At 42.6% G+C, this 21,542-nt stretch overlaps 2 protein-coding genes and 1 non-coding gene across 3 annotated transcripts in view; 2 read left to right on the top strand and 1 right to left on the bottom strand.

Annotated features, from left to right (window-relative positions):
* The first annotated feature begins 1,546 nt into the window (after positions 1-1,546).
* Positions 1,547-1,637, top strand: TRNAY-GUA (transfer RNA tyrosine (anticodon GUA)). The gene is given in 2 exon segments: positions 1,547-1,583; positions 1,602-1,637. It is a non-coding gene; the product is annotated as a tRNA-Tyr (tRNA).
* Positions 1,638-2,025: 388 nt separating this feature from the next.
* On the bottom strand, positions 2,026-19,352 carry FIG4 (polyphosphoinositide phosphatase FIG4). The gene is made up of 21 exons (XM_077631481.1): positions 18,835-19,352; positions 18,262-18,360; positions 18,055-18,181; positions 17,779-17,935; positions 17,617-17,667; positions 16,002-16,167; positions 14,858-14,966; positions 13,330-13,455; positions 13,140-13,240; positions 12,815-12,977; positions 11,570-11,801; positions 10,491-10,734; positions 10,206-10,264; positions 9,881-10,047; positions 8,238-8,379; positions 6,957-7,015; positions 5,149-5,296; positions 4,197-4,449; positions 3,555-3,634; positions 2,883-2,966; positions 2,026-2,348 (listed from the first exon to the last, which is right to left on the bottom strand). Exons 1-21 carry the CDS (start codon positions 18,934-18,936, stop codon positions 2,171-2,173), a joined length of 2,847 nt encoding a protein of 948 aa, XP_077487607.1. The 5' UTR covers positions 18,937-19,352; the 3' UTR covers positions 2,026-2,170.
* A 254-nt stretch (positions 19,353-19,606) lies between these two features.
* Positions 19,607-21,542, top strand: part of LOC144098670 (kinesin-like protein KIF11) — a 29,802-nt gene continuing 27,866 nt past the window's right edge. The window contains exons 1-4 of the mRNA XM_077631480.1: positions 19,607-19,822; positions 19,950-20,106; positions 20,203-20,276; positions 21,168-21,426. Coding sequence (XP_077487606.1) covers positions 19,761-19,822; positions 19,950-20,106; positions 20,203-20,276; positions 21,168-21,426 — 552 coding nt within the window. The 5' untranslated portion in view covers positions 19,607-19,760. The remainder of the gene's footprint in view (positions 19,823-19,949; positions 20,107-20,202; positions 20,277-21,167; positions 21,427-21,542) is intronic.

Below are 21,542 nucleotides of genomic sequence, written 5' to 3'. Positions count from 1 at the left end.
GTGGCTGCATCTTTTTCATCCTTAGCTTGTTTGAATTGGAACGCTGTTCATAATTGCTCTGGTACTCACTGGTGCTTATTGATGATTGTGTAATATATGTGCAGTGTAATCAGAGACTTGCGTGAGTGCTTGCTCTTTTCACTGCATTTGCTCCTTTCATTGCAAGGTACATGTGCCTCATAGTGGAAAGTCAGTAGTTGTCAGCAGCTCATACCACTTACTGCTACTACTAACTTCCTAATAAGCTACTGCACTTTTCAGTCCACACATCGCAGACGTGACAATATCAACTTTCGTGTTACAGCACCGTGCTTACTATGTTGTGTTGCAATTCTGGTGCAGTTGAGAGGTAGATGGCAACGATATTCGCATAATGAAATTCTGCAAGTAAATATACTGCTGGCCGCGTACTTCAGTGATTGCATCGTAGTCGTTTGCAGTTGATGGTTGTGGTAGTTTTTTTTTTATTAAAATAATAGTAAAAAGGAAGGAAAAGATTTTTGCTAGCCCCGGCATCTGCCATCGATACTGAAGCACCTGAGCTGGGGCAGCGGAAATAAAGGATAGCAGGCAGAACGGAGAAATGAAATGAAAGAGGTGAGGAGACAGGAAGAGAGGACAGGGGGAGAAGTATATACAAACTATTTATACAATAAGAAATGTCTGCAGGTTGTGCGCGTGATTAGTTCATGTTGGAGGAATTAAAACGCGCGCACAGCACTATGTTGACTACGAATGGAGTGGGGCGTCCAGTTATTAGCGATTGTGGCTCGGCTTGAGTCAGTGAGCAGGCCTGTGCACTTTCCTTTTCTTTCTTCCTGGCAACGACAGACAGACAGCGTCCAGTTATTAATCGTTCAAGGTAGAACTCACGGAGCGTTCGGTCACCTGACGGAGAACAGACGGGACGTCAAGCCCGTGTTCGAGGAATGCACAGAGGCTCACAGAGGCTCGTTCGCAGTTTATGAACGCGGTTTTCTTTCACCATGACATATGACTGTTCGATCGGGGCACAATCTCGTGGCAGAGGTGTGGATCGTCTTGCTATGAACCTCACAGCGACCTTTTGCCGACGCTAATGACTCGTGCGCAACTTTTTATAGCGGCACCGTGAAACGACTTTGCGGTCATTCTATCGACGATGCAGCAGATATGCGACGGAGTACATTTGTGTTTCAGTCTCGAAGCAGCAAAACTGAAACGTGCTCTTTGTTCCAAAGGTCGGACGACTGGAGAATCCGCTCGATGGAAAGTCGAGGAGTTTAGGAACGATCAGCTACGATGACTGGATCTCTTACAGGAAAACGCAGGTGTTGCCCTTTCGTGACGTGAAGTTTACCTCGGCAAGTATTCTGTCGCAAGTACGACGCGGGGCCACTGGTTGCAGTGAATCGCGATCCGATTACAGTCGTTCGGAAAGCACGCAAGACTGACTCTTACGTGTCTGCAACAACGAAATACTGCCAAAAGCAAGCCAAAAGTTTGTCCTGCCAATAACCTACAGACCTCAACAATAATTCGCATATTTAACAGAGCAATTCTCGTTCCGTCGATAGCTCAGTTGGTAGAGCGGTGGACTGTAGAGGTTACGAACTATAGAAATCCATAGGTCGCTGGTTCGAATCCGGCTCGACGGAGTGGTTTCTTTTTTCGGTTTGGTTTATGGGGCTGAACAAAGCGACTCAGGCCGTGAAGAACGCCGTAGTGGAGGGCTCCTGGTAATTTCGACTACCTGGAGTTCTAACGTGCGCCAGTACACGGGCCTCTTGCATTTTGCCTCCATATCGATATGCGATACCCGCGGCCCGGATCGAACTCGCGTTTTCCGTGTCAGCAGCCTGTAAGAAGTTTTGCAAGTACTTCATACAGTAATATGGACTAAAGATTTACTGCGGCTAAGTTCGTGAACGCTAAAGGTTCTTGTCAAAGCCTGTGCTTTATGTTGCACATATGTGTAGCACGTCTGCCAGCTCACAGCCAGGGCCCTTATTGGATCAGAATCATGTTGCAACTAAAACACACATGCTCACTCATGTCTTTTTATTGAAAAGCTCAATGCACTGTTGCACAGGCATATACATCATCCATGCAACTCCTCCAATATATTAGGCATTTTATATGTATGTACAAATAGAAAAACACATCAAGAGCATGGTGAAATCACCATGCTCTAATGATATTTGCTGGCAACAAATCGTTGGTATGTAACCAGCGAATGCTGGTTAGGCATCAGGGCCCCTGTCTTTCCTTTCTGAATGTAGACTTGGTAGATGTCCCGTGATGACCGCGGAACCAGTGGTGGGCTCACTTCATAGACTGAGTCAATGGTGAAGGCGCTCTGCCTTATCCTACAAGAAAATGAAAACCGTTGGGTATCACTGATGCATGCAATGCTCCATTTAAGACACGTGCGGTTAATGTGCAGGGCCTTACACTATGGTTTCTTTTTTTCGAGGACATGCCATGCGGCATAAGATGTACATACCACCAACATACTTGTAAGTGGGTTTTAGTGCTCAAAAGCTGAGAAAGACTAAAAAGTCATTCTCTCCCATGATCAGCAAAGTTTGGCCACGGGGACTTTAGGATTAAAAAAACGAAAAATTCATAAAGCTGCAATCTGCAACGTCTTTTTCCTTCAAGGACACCACCAGTTCCTGAAATAATGAGTTTTCTGAGCCGATTCAGGCTGGAGATATAACAAGCGTGGGGTGCAATGATGCAATGGGCGTATCAATAGCGTTGCCATTATAAAAGTCCAAAACGCAGTGCTAGTACACACAGAACGACAACATTCACTGTGCTTTTTTTCTTCAAATACAGCAGCAGCATGAGCAGTACAACCAGCACAAACTGAACCGAAATAAAGATGGCCAACATACAGCTGCAGACATCTCTTTGGCGACAAGATGTTACTTGCATCACTCCTGCATGTCATTCCAGACATCCTTCCCAGGGTTACAAACCTAGAACAAATATATAACATGCAAAAGTTATTCATACTGCAGCCATATTAAATTCAGTCTCTTGGATAGTTTGATTTGGTTTGGTTCATGGGGTTTAATGTCCCAAAGTGACTCAGTCTATGAGGGACGCCGCAGTGGAGGCCTCGGGATAATTTCGACCATCTGGGGTCCCTTATTGTGCACTGATATCGCACAGAACACGGGCCTCTATCGTTTCAACTCCATCGAAATACAACTGGATAGGAAATGCAGGGAACAAGGAGGAAAGCCCCTCTTCATCTTGAGGTAAATGTGTCAGTCTCATGATCTGTAGAATTCCTAACAGTAAGAGCAAGCGTACCAGGTGAATGACCCCCAAATTTTCATAAAAATGCATTGTTCAATGGCAAATGCAAATATGCACAGAGGTCAAGCTGTCACTACCACATAGACTGAGATTTTTGACATGTAGATACTTGCTCTGAACTGAGGCCAATTCATGTGTATATGCTACTCAACAACTAGTTGGGTCACATCTAGTTCCGTATCTATGCATGTTCACAGCTGTGAAGAATGAGGAGAGGAGGAAGATAGCTATGTTGCAGTTACCTTTTGTATATGGTGAGGTCCTTAGGAGAAGGTTCATGTATCTCCCTGCCATAGGTCTGCAGCATTGTTTGAAAGACAGACTATGCAAAAAAAGGAAGGTAAAAGTTCATGAAGCATAAATTACATATACCTTCGAAAGGAAAAACACAATGCTTTTAGCAACATTATTAGGTGGAGGCCACTGTTTCAAAACATGACAAAAACTACTTGCAAGAGATCACTATCTCTTTTATAAGCTTACAATTAAACAAAAGAATTTAAAAACACCCATGGTATTGCTGTTCATGCTGAATCAAGAGTTGTCTTGTGTGTACAAATCTGGCTGTCCAAAAATACAAGTCTTATTGGACAATATTGAGACTAAGTCTTGTTGGTCTCGCATTTATTGTTGCAGAAACATACGCACAAGTTTCAGTCCGTTTTCAGCACTCCAAAGGCATAAAAAAATTTTGTTCAATGAAAAAAACTTTCGAAGTCCATTCTAGAAAGCTGTAAAAAATTACGTGCTCAAGCCACTTTTTGTACCAAATTTTGCACACCTTTCTATATGCAGGTATTGCAGAGTGAGCAAGCAATCGGAGAATTTTTCTTTTTAATCAGCAGAGTTCATCACAGCACAAGAGCATGCTTGCTACAACTTACCTCAAAGGTGATAGGTTTCTGTGACAAATCATTTGAGGACGACTCGTCACTCTCCACCATAAACTCGGGCTCTGCGTCACTTGACTCGGGGCTGTCCGAGTCACTAGCCCCACTAGAGGTGGACATCACTGATGAGATGCCACTCACAGATGGGTTGGGCAGTTTGTTACTGCCAGTGATTTCCCTGTGCTTTCCAGGTCTGATCCGCACTGAAAACGGGCTGTAATCTGTGGCAGAGTTTGGCATGATGTCCCTGTGGGGAAAATTACAAGCCATGGACCAACAGGTGTTGCAACCAACAAATACATTAACCTCAAGTAAACACCAAGCCGTGCATGTAGACTTTTAAATTCTGGTCCCAACTGAGAAGAGGCTTTATGATTAGGATACAAATAAGACAGCATGGGAAACGTACACAAAAGATGAAGGGATTCCTATATAAATTGGACAGGGCATATATGTATATATCAAGCTGTCCAGAATAAGAAGACCTCGATAGTCAAAATATGTCCTGCTTCAATTTTCGTATTGCATATGTAGTGCACTTGCTCATTTTAAAGCATTTAAACTATACACAGGCCGGTCCACCACTCAGCTCTGTTGTAGAATCGCATTAGGTGGGACAAAAGTCGCACACAAAAAATTTGGGGGAAAAAAAAAAGAATAAGCAACTCTTGTAAGCAGATAAACAAGTAGATTACTTCAGTTCCTGCCAAACTTATATTTACACTACAACATACGACACTAGAACCTTAATTCAAACTCCTGGTTTACTTGAACTGACACTTTAATCCTTCTCAACACCAAGAAAACTAAGAATGCTTCCCTTAAATCGGACTGCGCATAATTGGAGCAAATTTTCAGTTCCCCTCTAGTATGATTTACGAAGAGCCGACTCTGCAACTGAGGCAAGCATGAACGAAAAATTTATTGCAAAAAAAAAGGACACTACCTCACGGAATGGCTAAGGTTAAACATGAACAGGTCGCTCAAGCTTGACATCTCGTACGGCCTGTACAGCTCCAGAAAGCCATCCACTTTCTCGTTGGTGACTTCGAGTTTCATCACTTCCACAAGAGACTTGCCATGGTACTTCAACACTGTTTTGAAATAAACAAAGATATGTGAAGTAGCATAAGAAACTTATTGGCATAGCATTCATAAAAACAGCCCCCAATAGCAGGAAAGTCAGTAAGCCTTAATTCACACAGTGCATCAACATAGCCTCATTTCTTGCCATAAAATGTAACACTAAAGCCAACAACTGGTATTTTCTTCAGCAGCAGTTTCTTGTCAGCTGATGGTCCATTAACTGTGGTAATTATCAAGCTGGATTTGCAAGTCTAAGTACTACAAACAGCCTTTGAAGGTCTTTAAAGCACTAGTTACATGTACATTTTGTCATGTGAAAAAGAAAAATGCCAATAGCACATTCGTGCTATCTCCTTAACTTTTTTATGCTTGCTTTCGTTTTTAAATAAAAATATGCAGATCATTCAAGAATGTAAAATTTTATGGGTACAATGCACAATCTATTCTTGGCAACGTACACTTTAGGTATATATCGTAAATATAAACAGCAATCAATGAGAATCTGAAGTGCATTATTTAACACTCAGTTATCCACATCACATCCATGCATATACTGATAAGAGTTTGAGGCAATCACACCATTTAAAACTGCGACTGTTTACAAAAGTCCCATTGTTGAGAAGTACTTTTAAATAGCCATCACCAAGCCTGCCAAAGAATGAACATTTCAAAATCAATGACATGAAACAAGAAGATAATATACAAATGGTAGCACATGAAAATGTGCCTTGGCTCATCAAAGCCAATAGCAGCTCAAGAGAAGGCCGGTCAGAACAATCCTGCTTTAAAGGGATGATTTATTCATTCACACAAGCTCACAGCCCCTCTCGTCAGAGTCCCCACTCAGCCATCTGCAGTTCGTGCACCGAACGCAACGCGCACCGAGCTCACACTCAAGCCTACTTCGACGATGCCAATGAGGATCACACCAGCGCACCGTATGCGCACATGGCCGATACCCCGTCCCTCTATGTCCCCTGATGGCGCCACCCGCACTGGCCCTTACACCGCATAGGATAAACCTGGTTGGGACTGGTTTCTGTTAATTTCAGGAGAGTTTACAGCAGGCTGCAGGCTCTTACATTTCGACCTGCTTGCAACAAGAATTTTTGGAAAGCCTGCTGGTTTTTGGAAGACAGCAGCTGCCTATTGCCCTGCAATATACAACCGCACGAGTAGGCAAATGTGTAAAAGTTTGCTAATACATTTCAGCATGTTTTTCCTTCCTTCATCACAAGGTGTCTGTCCGTCTTGTCAATTAACAGAGCTACAAAAAGATACTCTAGATAACAACAACAGCTTTCTAAATTATTCTATGCATCATAGGATAAAAAATGAGATGTATAACTTCCATTTTAGTGCCATAAAGGAAGGCTGTGGGCAATGACTGAGTGTAACAAATAGTAGGTGCAGTCAAGTGCCGAAAAATGCATATTTCCAAAGTTTCATATCACATTTATACAAAATCAGGGTGCGACTATGGTAAAAGCCTTACATAACTTTTACCAGTGTAGAACAATTAATCTGTACTACTCATTCATTTTTAAACTGAGGGGTTACTTTTCAGTTCTATTATAAGAAAAAAAAAAAACATTAAATCTGAGCAAATATGGTGTTATTACAGGCCACCGGAACAGATAGAGAGCAATCTGCAGTGTAATAACAAACCTTCTTCAACAGCAAAAGGCAGAGACATAGGAACTTCTTCATCAAACCAGCATGTGTAACTGAAAACAGAGAGCAAAGGCAAGTCATTGGTTGCCTCAAACCCAAAGCGCATCAGTAAGCTATATGCAACAGATTTACACACAAAGTGAAGTGTCATAAGGCTTGCGTAAGCAGTGTACTGGTAGACAAAATGCTCGCTGAACAGACAGAAAAATATTAAGGTGAATTGATATTTTACCTAGTGTTGCGTTAAAGGAATCGACAAAAGAATTTTAAGCACCTAACTTTTTTTTTGGCACGATGAAAAACTTACTGCCTAAGGTGTTCAATCCCACAGTCATTTTGTTAAGATCCACTATAGAAGACTGTTACAAAGAATTTTTCTACCAATGGATGCGCCATTTTCATGTATCCCTATGCTGGAAGCCATGACCAACAAGCACGATGACGATTGCTTGCTGGCGAAAGTGATCTACCGACAACTATCTCGCCCACCGGACAGTAATTAAACAGTTTTAGTATCATACAGTGGCATCATTCCAGACCCAAAATTATCAGAGCACAATGAAACAATGACGTGTGTCAGTGAAAGTTTTAGTGGACCATGGTTGCCGCTTCATGTAAGAAATCCAAACGCTGTGGCATCATCTAGTGACAAAACCTAAAGCACTTCATAGGGGATGCGAAGGACGCACTGGAGAGAACATAAACTATGAAAAACATGAGGAACACTGCTGGAAGAAAAAAGCACTGCATAAGATCACAGATATTTTACCAGGATGTGGACACATGGTGGGATATACCGATAATGATAACGTTTCACCACAAGATGGCCCTTCAGTTGTTTTATGTAATTTTCAATGCTATGCTAAATTAATATTATAAATCCTCGCTTCTTCAATACTGCAGTGCTCAAGAACTACAATACAAGGCAAGATCTTTTCATTTGCACTGTAATCTCACGACATGTTTCAGTCAGTTGGTGGTCCCTACAAAGCCGTCCTTGGAAAAAATATAACTGCACGCTTTCAGGACAAATAAAAAGAGTGAATAAAACAAACAGGAAAGGGCAATGCTTAAGAGTCACTACAACAAAGAAGGGCGAGCAATGCCTCACGAAAAATAAAAACTATATATGCTGCCATAAAAGGCACTGAATGTTGGCTTGCAAGGCAGCCAAATGATCTTTCAAACTGCATAAACACGTTAACGCTCAACGTTTGGTGTGAATGTCATTTTTTGATTATCAAAATAGGCAGGCTACATGAGGTTCACACTTACGGATTACGGTGACACAGCAGCTTGCCAGCAGGGACGGGATTATGCAAGTAGTAATCCGTTGTGAGTTCCCAAAGTGCAAAATTGTGCTCGAAGGGCCGGTAGACACCAAGGAAAAGGTTGATGGCATTTTGTTTGTCGGCATCTGGCATTTAAAGCATGAAATAAAATGAGAAAGAAAAGTATACTTCTACTGCTCCTCAATGTCGTTGAGAAGTTAACCAAAAAGAGTACTTCAGAGAATGAAAGGGTCATGTAAGGTTAAAAAGGCCTTGTGCTCAACAAATCACTATGGTAACACAAAAAAATCTGGAAGCTTCTCTTTGAGGCAAGTGGAAACTGATCAATTTTTCTGCGACAATGTGATTGGCACACAGCACATCACAATACCAAATGTCTTGCCAAGCAAGAAAACCTAATTGTGAGCAATTTCTTTTATGAGCAGTGATCCCCAGTTGAAGTCCTGGATCAGGATGAATTTTTTTCTTAAGAAAGCTGTGCACGTTATATCTGCAACCATATGCCCGCACTTGGGTTGATGCCACTGAGTAACGACTCCCTTAATCGAAACCTACTCCACCTTGAGAGATTCCCCCAAAGCCACCGAACTGAGTGTCCTTTTATTCAAACTGTATGGTACATGCAACAACTTAGGGCATCCCAAAATTCATGATGTCTTTCCTATTCGCATCTCTTTCTCATTTCAAGTGACTGGCTAGGAGACGCCTGTTTCCCACATAATTCAAGATAACTGTTTGCAACATGACATATGCCATGCACCTGTGAACATTTACAGCTTAAGAATGGCTGTGCTTAAAGCTGCTAAAAGGGGGGGAGGGGGTGGTAGTGCTCGCTAGGCTCAAGCCTGTCCCTATTTGTAAATGAGGTTCATGCCATAAACCAACAGTAAGTTTTTCTTATGCCACTTGTATGTTTATATTTTCTGTGTGCCATAAATAAATAAATTGAAAAAAAAAAAACAGAGGTCTAGAAATGGCCTTCTACTTGAGCCTGCTGGCACCTGCTAACACTTGCTTCCGAGAGGCAAAATTTTTTAATCAGTGTACAATGGCCAGGAACTAATTCTAGTGCCTGGTGTGCTCAACTTAAAATTTTCAAAGAAAAAAGAAAATGCAAAATGCCTTGAATAATTTTATATCTACTGATGGCATTATAATAACTTGTATGCTCAGCATTGATTTTTATCTCCTAAACAAACATTAACTTCAGTGGTGTGGTAACTGCAATGTTTCGTCAATGGAAAGTTAATTGCTTCTGCATATATATATGAAATTCAGACGCACTGGTGTTCTACTGTGGCAACTGGAACACAAATGGCATGATGGAACTGAGAAGGCAACTGCGAAAAAATTTAAACAATGCAAGTTACATAGTTATGCAACCAAGCACTTGCTCTGTGCTATGAATTCTTTTCCAAATGAAGATTAAATGGGCTGCCATTTGTTATTGAGTAACTTGTTGACCACCATATCTGCCGTTTTGTATTTTCATTTCGATTGAACAAAAAATATTTGATTTGGCCACAACAGTCCGTGACCTTGGTACAAATTTTCTACAACCGCTCGCCACGTGCCAGCTGCATAAATTTCTCTACAATGAGCAGCAAGGTGCAAAGCTGCTCAAACCTGAAAAGGTGTTGCTGAGATATCGCGACAGCGTCTGCATTATGTCTCGGGAGTGCGAGGAAAGAGGTGCAATCTTCCGGTACGTCTTGACCCTGTGGACCAACTGGGAGCCACCATACTGCAGGGCCAGAGTGTCTCCGTGATCTTCATAGAGAACCTCCAGCATGCTGAAGAAGATACATGAGACAGTGATAACATGTAATGACGCAACACTGAATGGGGCTACTTCACAACTGCCCACATTCCAGACATATCATAAGCATTGCGAGTTATGTGCTCCAGCTGTGCTAGTCCAGTCGAGCTTGGGAGGTTGCTGGTAGCTTACCGAACACTGTCGGTGTCGAAGAACAGATCTGGCTTGGGTAGGACACCCAGGGCATTTAGCTGCAGAGAAGACAACAGCTATGTAAATAAAACTCATGTTCACATTGCCCGGCACCAGACCTGGTATGTCTGTGCGTTCATGTACACTTTTAATTTCTTTGCACCAAAATCTCGCAGATATCACATTTCATAATCTCGTGTGTTTAATAACTTAGGTAATTTTAAACAAGTGGTAAGTTGCTTGCTTTCGTAAGCAAACATGGCCACAGATATTTGTGGTTGTTACCTGAAAAGCCAAGGCACATTTTCCGAGAGCAAACTGAGCCGTGTTAGTGCGGTCCAAGCAGTCAACACAGTTGACCCTTGCGACCCCAGTCTGCAGGCGAGCTCCATAGGTGGTCAGGGCACCACCTAGCATGCATTGCATGGGAAGGGGTCCCATCTCGCTGCCGCGCGTGTGGAAGATGCCCGTCTTGCGCAGGATGTGGTATGCAATGTCGGACAGTCGCCCCATCACATTGGCTTCTTTCCTGTTTAAGCCGAGTGCAAGGAAGAAGGGAAAGGACACACATATACAGTGCTGCAATGCCAAGCTCTCTTGTACCAGGTGAAACATCTTTCATGTTCCCTTAGTGACAACGAACAAAAGAACACAAGCACATTAGGGTCATTAAAGGACTTAAGCATTACTTCATTTGTTTCTGTTCCTAAATATATACAAAAGGAGAAAGTAGCTTGAGAGTTTGGAATACACAATCTCAAATATTTAGCTTACAGCATCCAAGAACTGTCTCTAAACCAATGTTTAAGCGGGGCGGGGTTCTTGCTAAAGTTAAGCGCTCAAATAACTAATCTGATTATGCAAGTTATGAAGGAGAAAAGTAACAGTTGCACTTTGCAGCTCAGTTACTGAAAAAGAATATTCAGAAAAGGACAGAAACCTGGCTCTCAAGCAAGGTACTGTGGTGTCACAAAACTTAAGGGTGCCCCGAAGCCAGTTGCACGATGGTGGAATTTGCTAGCTGCAATGGATTTAAAGGAGTTTCTACAATGCTAGCATTCACCAAGAGACAATTAAACAATTCATATTATGTGCATATCCTGGTGACCCGTTTTGACATCACACCTCCGGTGAAGGTGGGACTGCCTAATGTCCTGGAACTGTCTAGGAAGCTTGTGTTCTGCGCTACCAGGTGGTGCTAGTGCATGTGCCTTTAGTGGTGCATTTTCAACAAGCAGTATTACACAGTCATCTGTATGAACTCATGGAAAAAGTAAAGACTATAACTTTCGTGTACTTTTGCCCAATGAGCTCAGTATGGCAGAGGAGCACGGAATAGCAAAATAAACAGCTGGGGCACTGACGACTTGTTCTTCCGCGCCATGTCGAAGGCCAGGTAGGCAATGTGATGGGTGCGAGGCAGGAACTGGTTAAGGTAGTCAATGCTGTCCAGGAATGGGTCGCTGAGCAGGCTTTCATGGCGGCGTTTCTCACGCTTCTTCACCAGGTTAAGCACCACTACTGGCGCACCATACTGGCGAAGCAGCAGATTGAAGTGCCGGCCTGCTGCAAAGCAGTATGGGTCCACCAGGTCCACTGGAGATAGGGGTGAACACATTTACCCTCTTTATTACCGCTATATTTCAGGTGTCAGTCCAAAAGAAAACATTCAGTAGAAATTTGTCTGGCTGGAGATGCACTAATAAAGAAGAAAACGGAACAGCAACCAAGTTAAGAGATTCTTAAGGGAATAGAGAACCCAATGTTCAGGAACTTGCTGCATTCCTTCATCAAGGCTTGACTGCGGGCGAGGTGCAGCTAGATTTTAAGCACATACACAGCAAAACTCCTGTGACCACCAGGCAGGGGAAGATTTATAAGGGGGGGCATCCCAGAAATTTTACATAGGAAAACCATGCTAAACCCACTTTTTTCGACAAGAAAATTCCCAAGAAATAAATACATGATTCAGATGGGGGCCCCCAACCACCCCCTATAAGAGTGGTCCATAATTGTACCCCTGTCACCAAGTCACTGACCTTAAGCCATGCGTGTAGGCATGAGCGGGTATTCAGAAGCACGAATATTCCCTCGATATATTTACTGCCCTGAGGAAATGAACCCTCGAACGAATTTCTCAGTACCTGGTTGGCATTCTTTTTTGTTCTTTATATTCAAATGCGTAGAAATGCAAACTTGACATGAAGATTCGAAAAGTTTGCTCAGTGGTTTGCCAAGTAAAAAAATATGGCCCATATAATGCAATAAAAAGAGACAATAAAATGTAGACAGGTGGAACAGCTCTGCACAAAATAGAAGGCCTTGCAACAGTTCTGCTTTTGGTTTAGCTATTTTCCCCCTCAGCAGAATCTTGCAGGAGATCCCGAAAAGATGCTCAATTAAACTGAACCGGCTTATTCAGAACGTCCATATTCACACAATTCTCTCTCAGAGCTCAGCATCTACTGTTTCATCTGCTAAGATCTCTAGTTGCAGAGTCCCTTGTTTCCTGGATCTCAGCTGGGTGTGTGGTGCCCTCTACTGGGAGCCACACACTACAGCCTCTACCAGCAGTTTTAATGAAATGAAGACAAAAAATTGCAACATACAATTAATGGCTGGCTTGGGCACCATCTTGGAAACATCTTGCGACCAGCTGAATGGGATAGAGCCCCTGACTTGGACGAAGGAAGTGAAGTTGCCACTTGTGAAGGACGAAACTGATGAGTCATGGACGATCTGTTCCGTCTCCACTTCATTTGCCACATCACCCTGCCAAATGATACAGCAATTCAAATGATGCTTCATTTGACGATTAGGAAAATTCCTGAAACAAAACTATTACTGACGTAACACAAAAATTTGTCAAGTTATAGCCAACAAGCAAAGGAAAGACCACTGAAAAATCAAGTACAAACATGCGACGTTACTAACCTCACAGTTAGCGCCTCTCTTGAGGAATCTTGTTCCCGAAAACTTCTGGGAGCGACGAGCAATCAGCGTCAGGTATATGGGACGCCCATATACACTGATATCTGGTTTTCAGTGTTCAAGGCAGCAAACAATGGGCAATGTTCCAAGAACAGTGAAATATCTTGCACAGATCATACGCAAAAAAAGATACTTGTCTGACCAACAAAGCCATGTGTAACATATAGCAGCCAGTCTGTGTGTAGCTCCACAGGTTCAAGGAGGTAGGAGTTCCACACGTACCTCCAGTTTGGTTTGGTGCGTCCTGCAAAGCACGTCCCTGCACAGAAACAATTTTGATGTAAACAACCACACACACCAGCTCACGGCTGCCGCATGTGTGCTCCAATTCAATTACAAGAATGACTGACTGCAAAGCTTAAGCATTCACTTACAAACATACAATAAAATACCACCAATATATGAATATTTAGTGCTTAAAGATGCATCCTGACACGTGTAATTTATAGTCCAATGAGATTCCAATGTTCCAACCAAAAGGGGGGGGGGGTCAAAATCGCCCTTATCCCCCAAAGAGAGTGTTCTTGTTAGGCATGGGCCCTGCCACCTCACCCCATCCCCTGGGCTTCGCCCTATACAAATGCATCAAGCCCCTCCCGAAAAAAATTTTTGGCTATGTGCCTGCCTCATAGGCACATAAAATAAGGCACCCAAGACAAATGCTGCTTGTTCTAGGCATGCAAGGCGTAAAATGCAACTTTACACAAGATAGCTGATAACAAAAATTCCATGTCAAATATAAAGAGCGATGGAGGTGTCCTTTTCAAAGTTCAGACCATAAAAGTTGTGACACTGATAGTTACCTAAAGCAAACCACAGCAGCCAAAATGAGAACAAAACAAAGCTTTGAAAACCACAAGTGCTATTTTAAGCTGTGCCATCACAGGCACAGTATAGGAAAATTTTGTGGGATGCATGTTCCCAGTGCTGGCTTGCAGCCCAGCTGCCTGGGATTATTACAGGGTTTTGAAGCATGTACAGTACTCACGGATTGAAATAGGACATTCGGAGCGCTAACCTTGCAGTGCCACGCAGGCATGTGGTAAACCACAGGCCGGCTCATTGGCTACTGGAAGGAACAATTCTGCTTTGTAGATGTTCTCCCTCTCGCGCCATACCACAATGCACCACCTTGGTTCCATGAGCGTCTACGGGCGGCGCTCCATGAAGCGACGGCCACGCGCTCCGAATGTCCTATTTCAATCCGTGAGTACTGTACATCCCTTCAGGTATGGTGGCAGGTATTTCAGGCAAGTGGCTTGCATGACTGTGCTGAAATAATTTTTTTTTCTGCCCATATGCTTCCAATAAACTTTTGCTGTTGACTGCACAAGCATGTCACATGTCAACAGTCAGGTTATCTTAACCAAATAAACAAAGAGATTGCATTTCACTAATTTACGCCTAACTACTAGCTGAATTTTTATTTGCAAGTACCAACAGACTACAAAGCAGATAAAACACACTGCAGACCTGTTTCACAACAACTGTATGATTATTCAATTATCAGCAAAACGCTTAGCATAAATTTACTTTGGATAACATTGAGGGACAGCCAGTCAAGTAAACAGATAATGCACAAAGTATTGGACAAAGCAATAATAAAAGCAGAAAAAAACAGCTGACGAGTATTGAAGATACATTAATGCACTGCCACTTACCGTCAGAGACGCTACTGAAGACGATATTGGACGGGTTTTCTATGCTTGCCTCCTTGCCCACGCTTCGTAATCGTCTACCAGGGAGCTTGTATGAGGGCCTATAACCTTCCTGCAATAAAAGAAAGCTTTCTCTAGATGTTCAGGGCACACCAAGACGTAGGTCAATTATGTACTGATTATTCTGCAAACGTACGCCATAGAATGCTTCTTTCAGCTGAACCAGTGATTTGTTTGAGCTCAAATTTCGCCCAAAAATGGCATTTGGTCAGCAGAATTGTTTTATATCAAATTGGTTGGGGTGGGGTATCAGAAGATAGATATTCGCATCGTCTGCAGCAACGATGAAACAAAACAAGTTGCTCTTTGAGCGATGGCACCAGTCGTTGGTCGTGGAGATTCGGCAAAGGAAGGGAGGGTTCGAAGGTGCTTTTTCAACTGCTTTACTAATGATCACAAAAACTTAGTTTGGCCAAAACTGCACTACATTTGAAGACTTTCATGAAAAAGCATCTTCAAACCCCCCGCCTGTCAATCCACCCCTCTGCCGAATTTCCACAGGCGGCAAACAAAATGGAACATTCAGTGTCATTTCGGTGCAAGCGAGGTAGCACTTTGTCCGCTATGTTTGCACAGATATATTTTGCCACCAGTAGTAACCATTTCTTTTTTTTTTGCAATTGCAACTGTAATGTGCACCTCTTCGAAATTATTTCCACGATCCTCGGGTGTTTACTAGATAAGTTGTGGCATTTCGGTGTTCCTATTTTTACCAATTAATTACACTTTTGAACATCCCTACAAAAATCAACCACTAATATTTTGCACTGGAAAACTAACAAATTGTCCTCCTTAAAGCCTGCATATACTATATAGGCAAAAAATATTTTATTCAGATGGAAACAAAAAGTTGCATGTCAAAGGGTTAAGCGTATCCAGGAATAACGTGTGGCAATAATGTACTGCCCATCTAGATCCCCAACCTTTTGACTGCTGAAGTATGCATGTTCTTCTACGCACAGTTGAAGTATCCCAGCAGAGAAAAGTAATCCGAGTAATACACAGGTATTCCAAATGTGACATCTGGCTCTGACAGCACTGTGGCAGCTTCTTCTAATGGTAACGATTAACCAAACCACATCCTCACATCAATGGGCAGCAAATCCCAGGTGTCAGCAACTTCCACTTCAGAAACTTTTGGTGAAGACAGAGAGTCTTCCGACTCACTCCTGAACGTTGTAGGTTTCTTGGGCACAAAGCAAGAAAGTGGAGTCAGGTTATACTGCAGCGTGTGTGTCAGATCATAGCTGTAGCTGCAAGAAAAAAGGATAAGTGCACAGTGTGCCAAAAGAAAAAGAAGGCATGTCTCGCTCATACAGTAGACCTAGGCATTTTTACTCAAGCCAAGTCAACATGAATACCGTGATCAAATTTACAGTGAAGGCCTGTATTGACAGATTACCATTTCTAATGACAATTAATGTGCATTTGCTGAAAATAAAGCTTTTATAAGCTAGAAAAGTAATAAGCTAAATGGTGCTTTTACAAGTCAACTGCAATGACATCAAGTACATTTTTGTTTTCAAATCTCCGAGGCTAGACCATACTGCCACCCGATTCCAGCCAGCAATCATAAATGTCCACAATATTCTTGATGTTTTCATCAATGTCACAAATTGATAACAAGTTATATGGAAAAAAGTTTCAATTTTCAACTTCTCAGCAATAAATACTCTTTTTGCTGCCCAATGAAGGTCAGCAGAGCCACAAAATGCCAAGTAATCAAATTTTACTCAGAACAAAAACTGCAGAGAGTTTCCTCTATGGCCCTTCGAAAAAACTCCATTTTTATATGCTACCTGCTTCCAGAAAATGAAGCTCAAAAATTCTAAAACATATTTGTGGCTATTTATATGCATACTGGATACATTAAATTTTTTCCACAGGTGGCAGTCCATGAAGTATCTTGTATTTCTCGCGACCTAAATGTGATTGGCGATTTAAGAGTTGACTCACTGGGAAAATGCTGATCGGCAAGTGTTCTTTCTGGGACAGAAGCTCTTTGCATAGCTTGGCTTGGTTATACTGGCGTAGCTACCAGCTTTGGATGCTTGGATGAGTGAATAAGCTTTTCGAAATGAACTAAGCTATAGATGCAAGAATAGACTGTGGAGCTGCCAGGTGTTTTCGCATTCTATAATGAAAGAGAGCTTCTGAGGTGCAGCTAAAAGGCCATATAGTATTTTGTACACCTGGGTCCACAACAAACAACCATAACCAAATGCACTGTACTATATATTCTGAGGCAATACTTGGCAACTGAACCTGCAATTTCAGCACAGGCCTCAGTTCATTAGATTATGTGTGCTGTAAACTATTTTATTTTTCCAGGGGCTAACTTCTGCAAATGGTCTAAAATTCATAAAAAGCTGGTCTTATATACAATCTATGCACAAAAAAAAAATTTTGGTTATTAAAGTGCTACAGTCTATTGTTGTCAGTGTAAATTACCTAAGAGGGTTTCGGGTGGTTCTCATGTTATGACGATGCAGTCTTTGTCACTTTAATACCGGACTGAGTAGGAGCAAGCAAAAACTGATTAGCACCATTTACACAAGTGCTTTTGGCAGCGAATACAAGAATGGCTCTGACACGTATTCCTGCAAGACTTGTGATGCTTACAGTGAAAATAAACAATTAATAACTTACAATATAAAAATATGGAAATTGTGATCAACATTACTAGTTCAGCTCTTATTTACCTGAAGTAAAAATTGCTTGACAAGTCCACATTCTGGAAAATCTTGACATATCTAGAGAAGAATGGAAGTGAAAACATTACTCTCAAGGTATAAACAGCAAAGACTGCTGCAAAAACTGTAAACTAATGAGAGCAGTACACAGCAAAACTTGACGAAACGAACCTGTTCTCATCTGGATGAAGATTGTGGTCAGTGTTGCTTGGCAGATAGACCATTCGAGTGTCCTCCACTTTGTAAATGGTATGATGACCCACGATGGCAATTCGTCTTCTCTTTGTAATCAGGATAATGTAGTATCCTTCCAAGAACCTTACAAAACCTGCAATAAATAAGGCTACACTATTGGCACCCTCTTAACTCAAGACTCTAAGCATGATAAACTGCACCTTTGCAAAACCATTTTACTAGAACAAAATGTAGGTGAAATGTCTCTCTTACCTACTATGCCAAATGCAGACACTGTTCTATTGAGGCCAGTGCTACCCTTCTGTCCAGCTTTGGGAAGCTTTTTCCCCTGACTTATTTCATTGAGGAATTCTCTTATCTCTCGACTATTGTATTCAACCTGTGGAGCAAAGCAAGGAAAGACATGTGAACATTATTGGCTCTATCTAACAAGCACTACCAGACGCTTGGAATACGCACCTTGTCATCGAGTACAATTAGCTTGTTGGGTTCGGTCCTGTCAATCTCTAACACCCGAAACTTGGTCTGAGTGTTGTTTGATCCAACCAAATAGTACTTCTGTAAAGCAGCACATAAGGAAACATGTGTGAGCAGCGCTTCGAATGTACTACAACACTACCAAACGACAGACCCATGAGCTTAGAGGTTTCTGTATGAGCAGCACCATTTTCAAAGGTCTTCAAGGTCTACAATGTGGGCTGTTCCACGCATATTTTTTTTATTTGAAAAGTGTGCCATAAGACAGTGTGGAATGACAGCTATAATTTTTTGCACAGGTCACTAAACCAACACGCAGTTTAGCATTACATCAAGGCCATTCTGGCAGCAAAGAAGTCAACAGTCAATAAGAAAGAAATTCAGCGCTGCTTTCTTGCCGAGGTTCTGCGCAGACATTTGAACATGCGCATTGGTTCACGACGTGCGTTTGCATGTGAGCAACCTTTGCGATGAAGCATGCATCAGCACGCGGCTCTTAAGCGTTATGATGAGCGAGCAGCACAAAATTAAGGCCGAAACCAATACGGGCCGTACCAGTTTCGTTTCGTAAAGGGCCATGCGCTGCACCGAACTGATTATCGGCTGCAGAGCCATGGTGGTTTGGCTGGGCGTTTTGCGATTCTCCGAAGACATCATCGTTGAAAATAAGGCCGGATTCGAATGCTGTCTTCACGAGGCAATGCTGCCCAAGCGCACGTTGTTAGGTCGTGATGATCGAGAGCATTCCAGAGAAAGACGAACTGCCGCACGAACGCGCCACATCACGAGCGCTGTAACTCCTTTGATAGGCTAACAACAACTTCCACTTTTCCTCTGTGCCAAAGCTGACAGCTGTCTGTTATGGCTGACAGCGTAACAAGTACTGAACGCGTTTCAAGGACACACAGCTTGCAAAATGTCCATCATGGGGGTGTTCCGTGTTCCTTCGACCAATTTTGATGTACGATATAATTGTGATTCTTAGAATTGATGCACGATATTCGCACGGCTGGTACGATCCCAAGCGGAAGGAAGACAGAGCACGTGATGAAAACAAACCAACCCCTCCCCACTTCCCAACCCTCCTTACTTGTCTCGTCTGCCAACCACAGATGCCAACGGTTTACTGAGATATTCAAAAGGTCTGACTCGCGTACTGTTTTGTGTAAACTGGACATTATAGGTCAATAGACATTAAATTTTTGCTCTCTTGAGAAGTTTAAGAGAGGGACAACCATAAAAATAAACGAAACTTTACTTGAATTAAAGAATGACTGGATTGTTATCAACAACAGCTTGTCACGTGTTATGCTTGTGACCAATGAGGCTACGTGGTCGAATAGAGGCTCGTGCAGAAACGGCGGTTCAAATAGCGAAGACGAAGTTTGGCGTTTGGCGAGTTGGCAGCTTCGAACGTTAGTTCAAAGAATAAGATATCGGCGGCCGTGCATGTTGGCGTTCTCGTGTCTCCGCCTCGTCTAATGAGCGCCATGGCTGCGAAGAAGCTGGGCAACCAGCACATTCAGGTTTTTGTACGGTGCCGGTAAGTTTACGGTAGTATCCGTCGCCCGTTACGCGATGTATTTTTACTTTGCGAGTGAATCGCGTCGCAGAAGTTGATATTTTTTTTTCTGGAGACACGGTGAGCTGATGGTAACCTCTCTGCTTAGGCCCCCTAACGCACAGGAGAAGAAGAGCGGCTTCACTAGAGCGGTCGAGGTTGTTCCGGACAAGAAAGAGATCCTTGTAAATGACCGCGTTGTGCCGGAGCGCTCTCTTCGCAAGTCGTTCACTTTTGACAAAGTGTTTGGGCCCGAAGCAAAGCAGGTAAGCTTGTAATCAAAACATGCATGCTTTTGTTCACCTCGCCTCCTGAGGTGCCTCTTCCACTGACTCTTGTTTGAAACTCTTTTGCCCTTGTAGATCGACGTGTACCGGGCGGTCATGGGGCCCACCATAGCCGAGGTCATGATGGGCTACAACTGCACTGTGTTCGCGTGAGTGTCGTGAAAGCTGACTCTCTGTATTATTGCCGGCGTGTCCTGATTACTCAGACCTATGCATCACTTTACTGGTTTGTTGGGATCACTACGGTGAAGCGTGCTAACTTCACAAGGAACGTCGTTAGCTCATGATGTGCGTATGGTGTGTAATGAGCCAAAACAAAAGCGAATGTGCTGTTACTTAAGGCTACTTTCACTTGTTATATTCGACTGCAAGTCGTTCGTATTAAAACATTAACTCGTCAAGTTTAGTTTCACTGTTGCGAGCCCTGTCGAAAAACTTGCATATCACACTTACATATATTCATAATGTGGTTGCGCAGTTTGTAGTTTCACTGAAGCATCAGCAATGTGTTTGACTCGGCGATGTCGGTCGACTCAGGGTAATTCAAGATGGAATCCTTCAGGTACAAAGATTTGTTATGCTTTCGTGTGGTTGTGTCGATGTGGATGAATATTTTCTATGTTCAGTATGTAGCAGACGAGTTATTACTTTTTAACAGATGCTATGTAACTGCCTTGTTGCTTCTGTGATTTGCTTATCTTACATCCATTTGGCTCATTTTCTTTCGTCGCAGATCCTAAAACTGTTTCATTAAATAACTTTTAAGCATGCTGTTGCTTTCTTGTTCTCATTATATTATGGCGTGACAGCTATTAGTACGCACAGTCAGCTTCTACAAAAGCCGCTGCTTTACTATGGAAGTTAAAAACTAGAACGGAAATAATGAAAATTTAGGTTTATTTCTAGTTATTTTACACATTGAAGTTCAGATTTCCATTTTCTGTACGTATATACTTCCCGTACTTCCAAACTTTCCATCATCCCTATGTTGGGTTATGCTTCGTTTGCTCATGAAATTGCTTCTTTCTTTGCCGTTATAGGTATGGCCAAACAGGGACTGGCAAGACGTTCACAATGGAGGGGGAACGGTCAAATGTGAATCTGGGCTGGGCTAATGACCCGCTGGCCGGGATTATCCCCCGCACGCTGCATCAGCTCTTCGAAGAGCTCCAGTCACAAGACCTTGAGTTCACTATCAAGGTCTCCTTCCTTGAGCTGTACAATGAGGAGCTTTTTGATCTGCTTAGTGCTCATGAGGACACATCAAGATTAAAGATTTATGAGGACTCTACTAGAAAGGCATGTGGCATTGTTTACCCATCTTTGTCTGTTAAAATAGTTCGGAAGGTGGGGTGAAGTGCAGGTGACTAACTGGTCTGCAGGCAGTACAAAGCTTCTGTTGCAAAGAAGAGAAA

The sequence above is a fragment of the Amblyomma americanum genome, chromosome 7 (genome assembly GCF_052857255.1).
Source record: "Amblyomma americanum isolate KBUSLIRL-KWMA chromosome 7, ASM5285725v1, whole genome shotgun sequence".
Lineage (NCBI taxonomy): Eukaryota > Metazoa > Arthropoda > Arachnida > Ixodida > Ixodidae > Amblyomma > Amblyomma americanum.
The sequence above is the reverse complement of the archived record's forward strand: the minus strand, read 5'-3'. Positions and strand labels throughout refer to the sequence as shown.

Excerpts from the sequence above, each read along its gene's own strand:
- FIG4 (XM_077631481.1), bottom strand. The coding sequence starts at position 18,936 with ATGATGTCTTCGGAGAATCGCAAAACGCCCAGCCAAACCACCATGGCT. Across the intron at positions 14,967-16,001 it reads GGGATTTGCTGCCCATTGAT|GAAGGTTATAGGCCCTCATA; the intron begins GTGAGGATGTGG and ends CTTTTATTGCAG. Across the intron at positions 12,978-13,139 it reads AGAGAGGCGCTAACTGTGAG|GGTGATGTGGCAAATGAAGT; the intron begins GTTAGTAACGTC and ends ATCATTTGGCAG.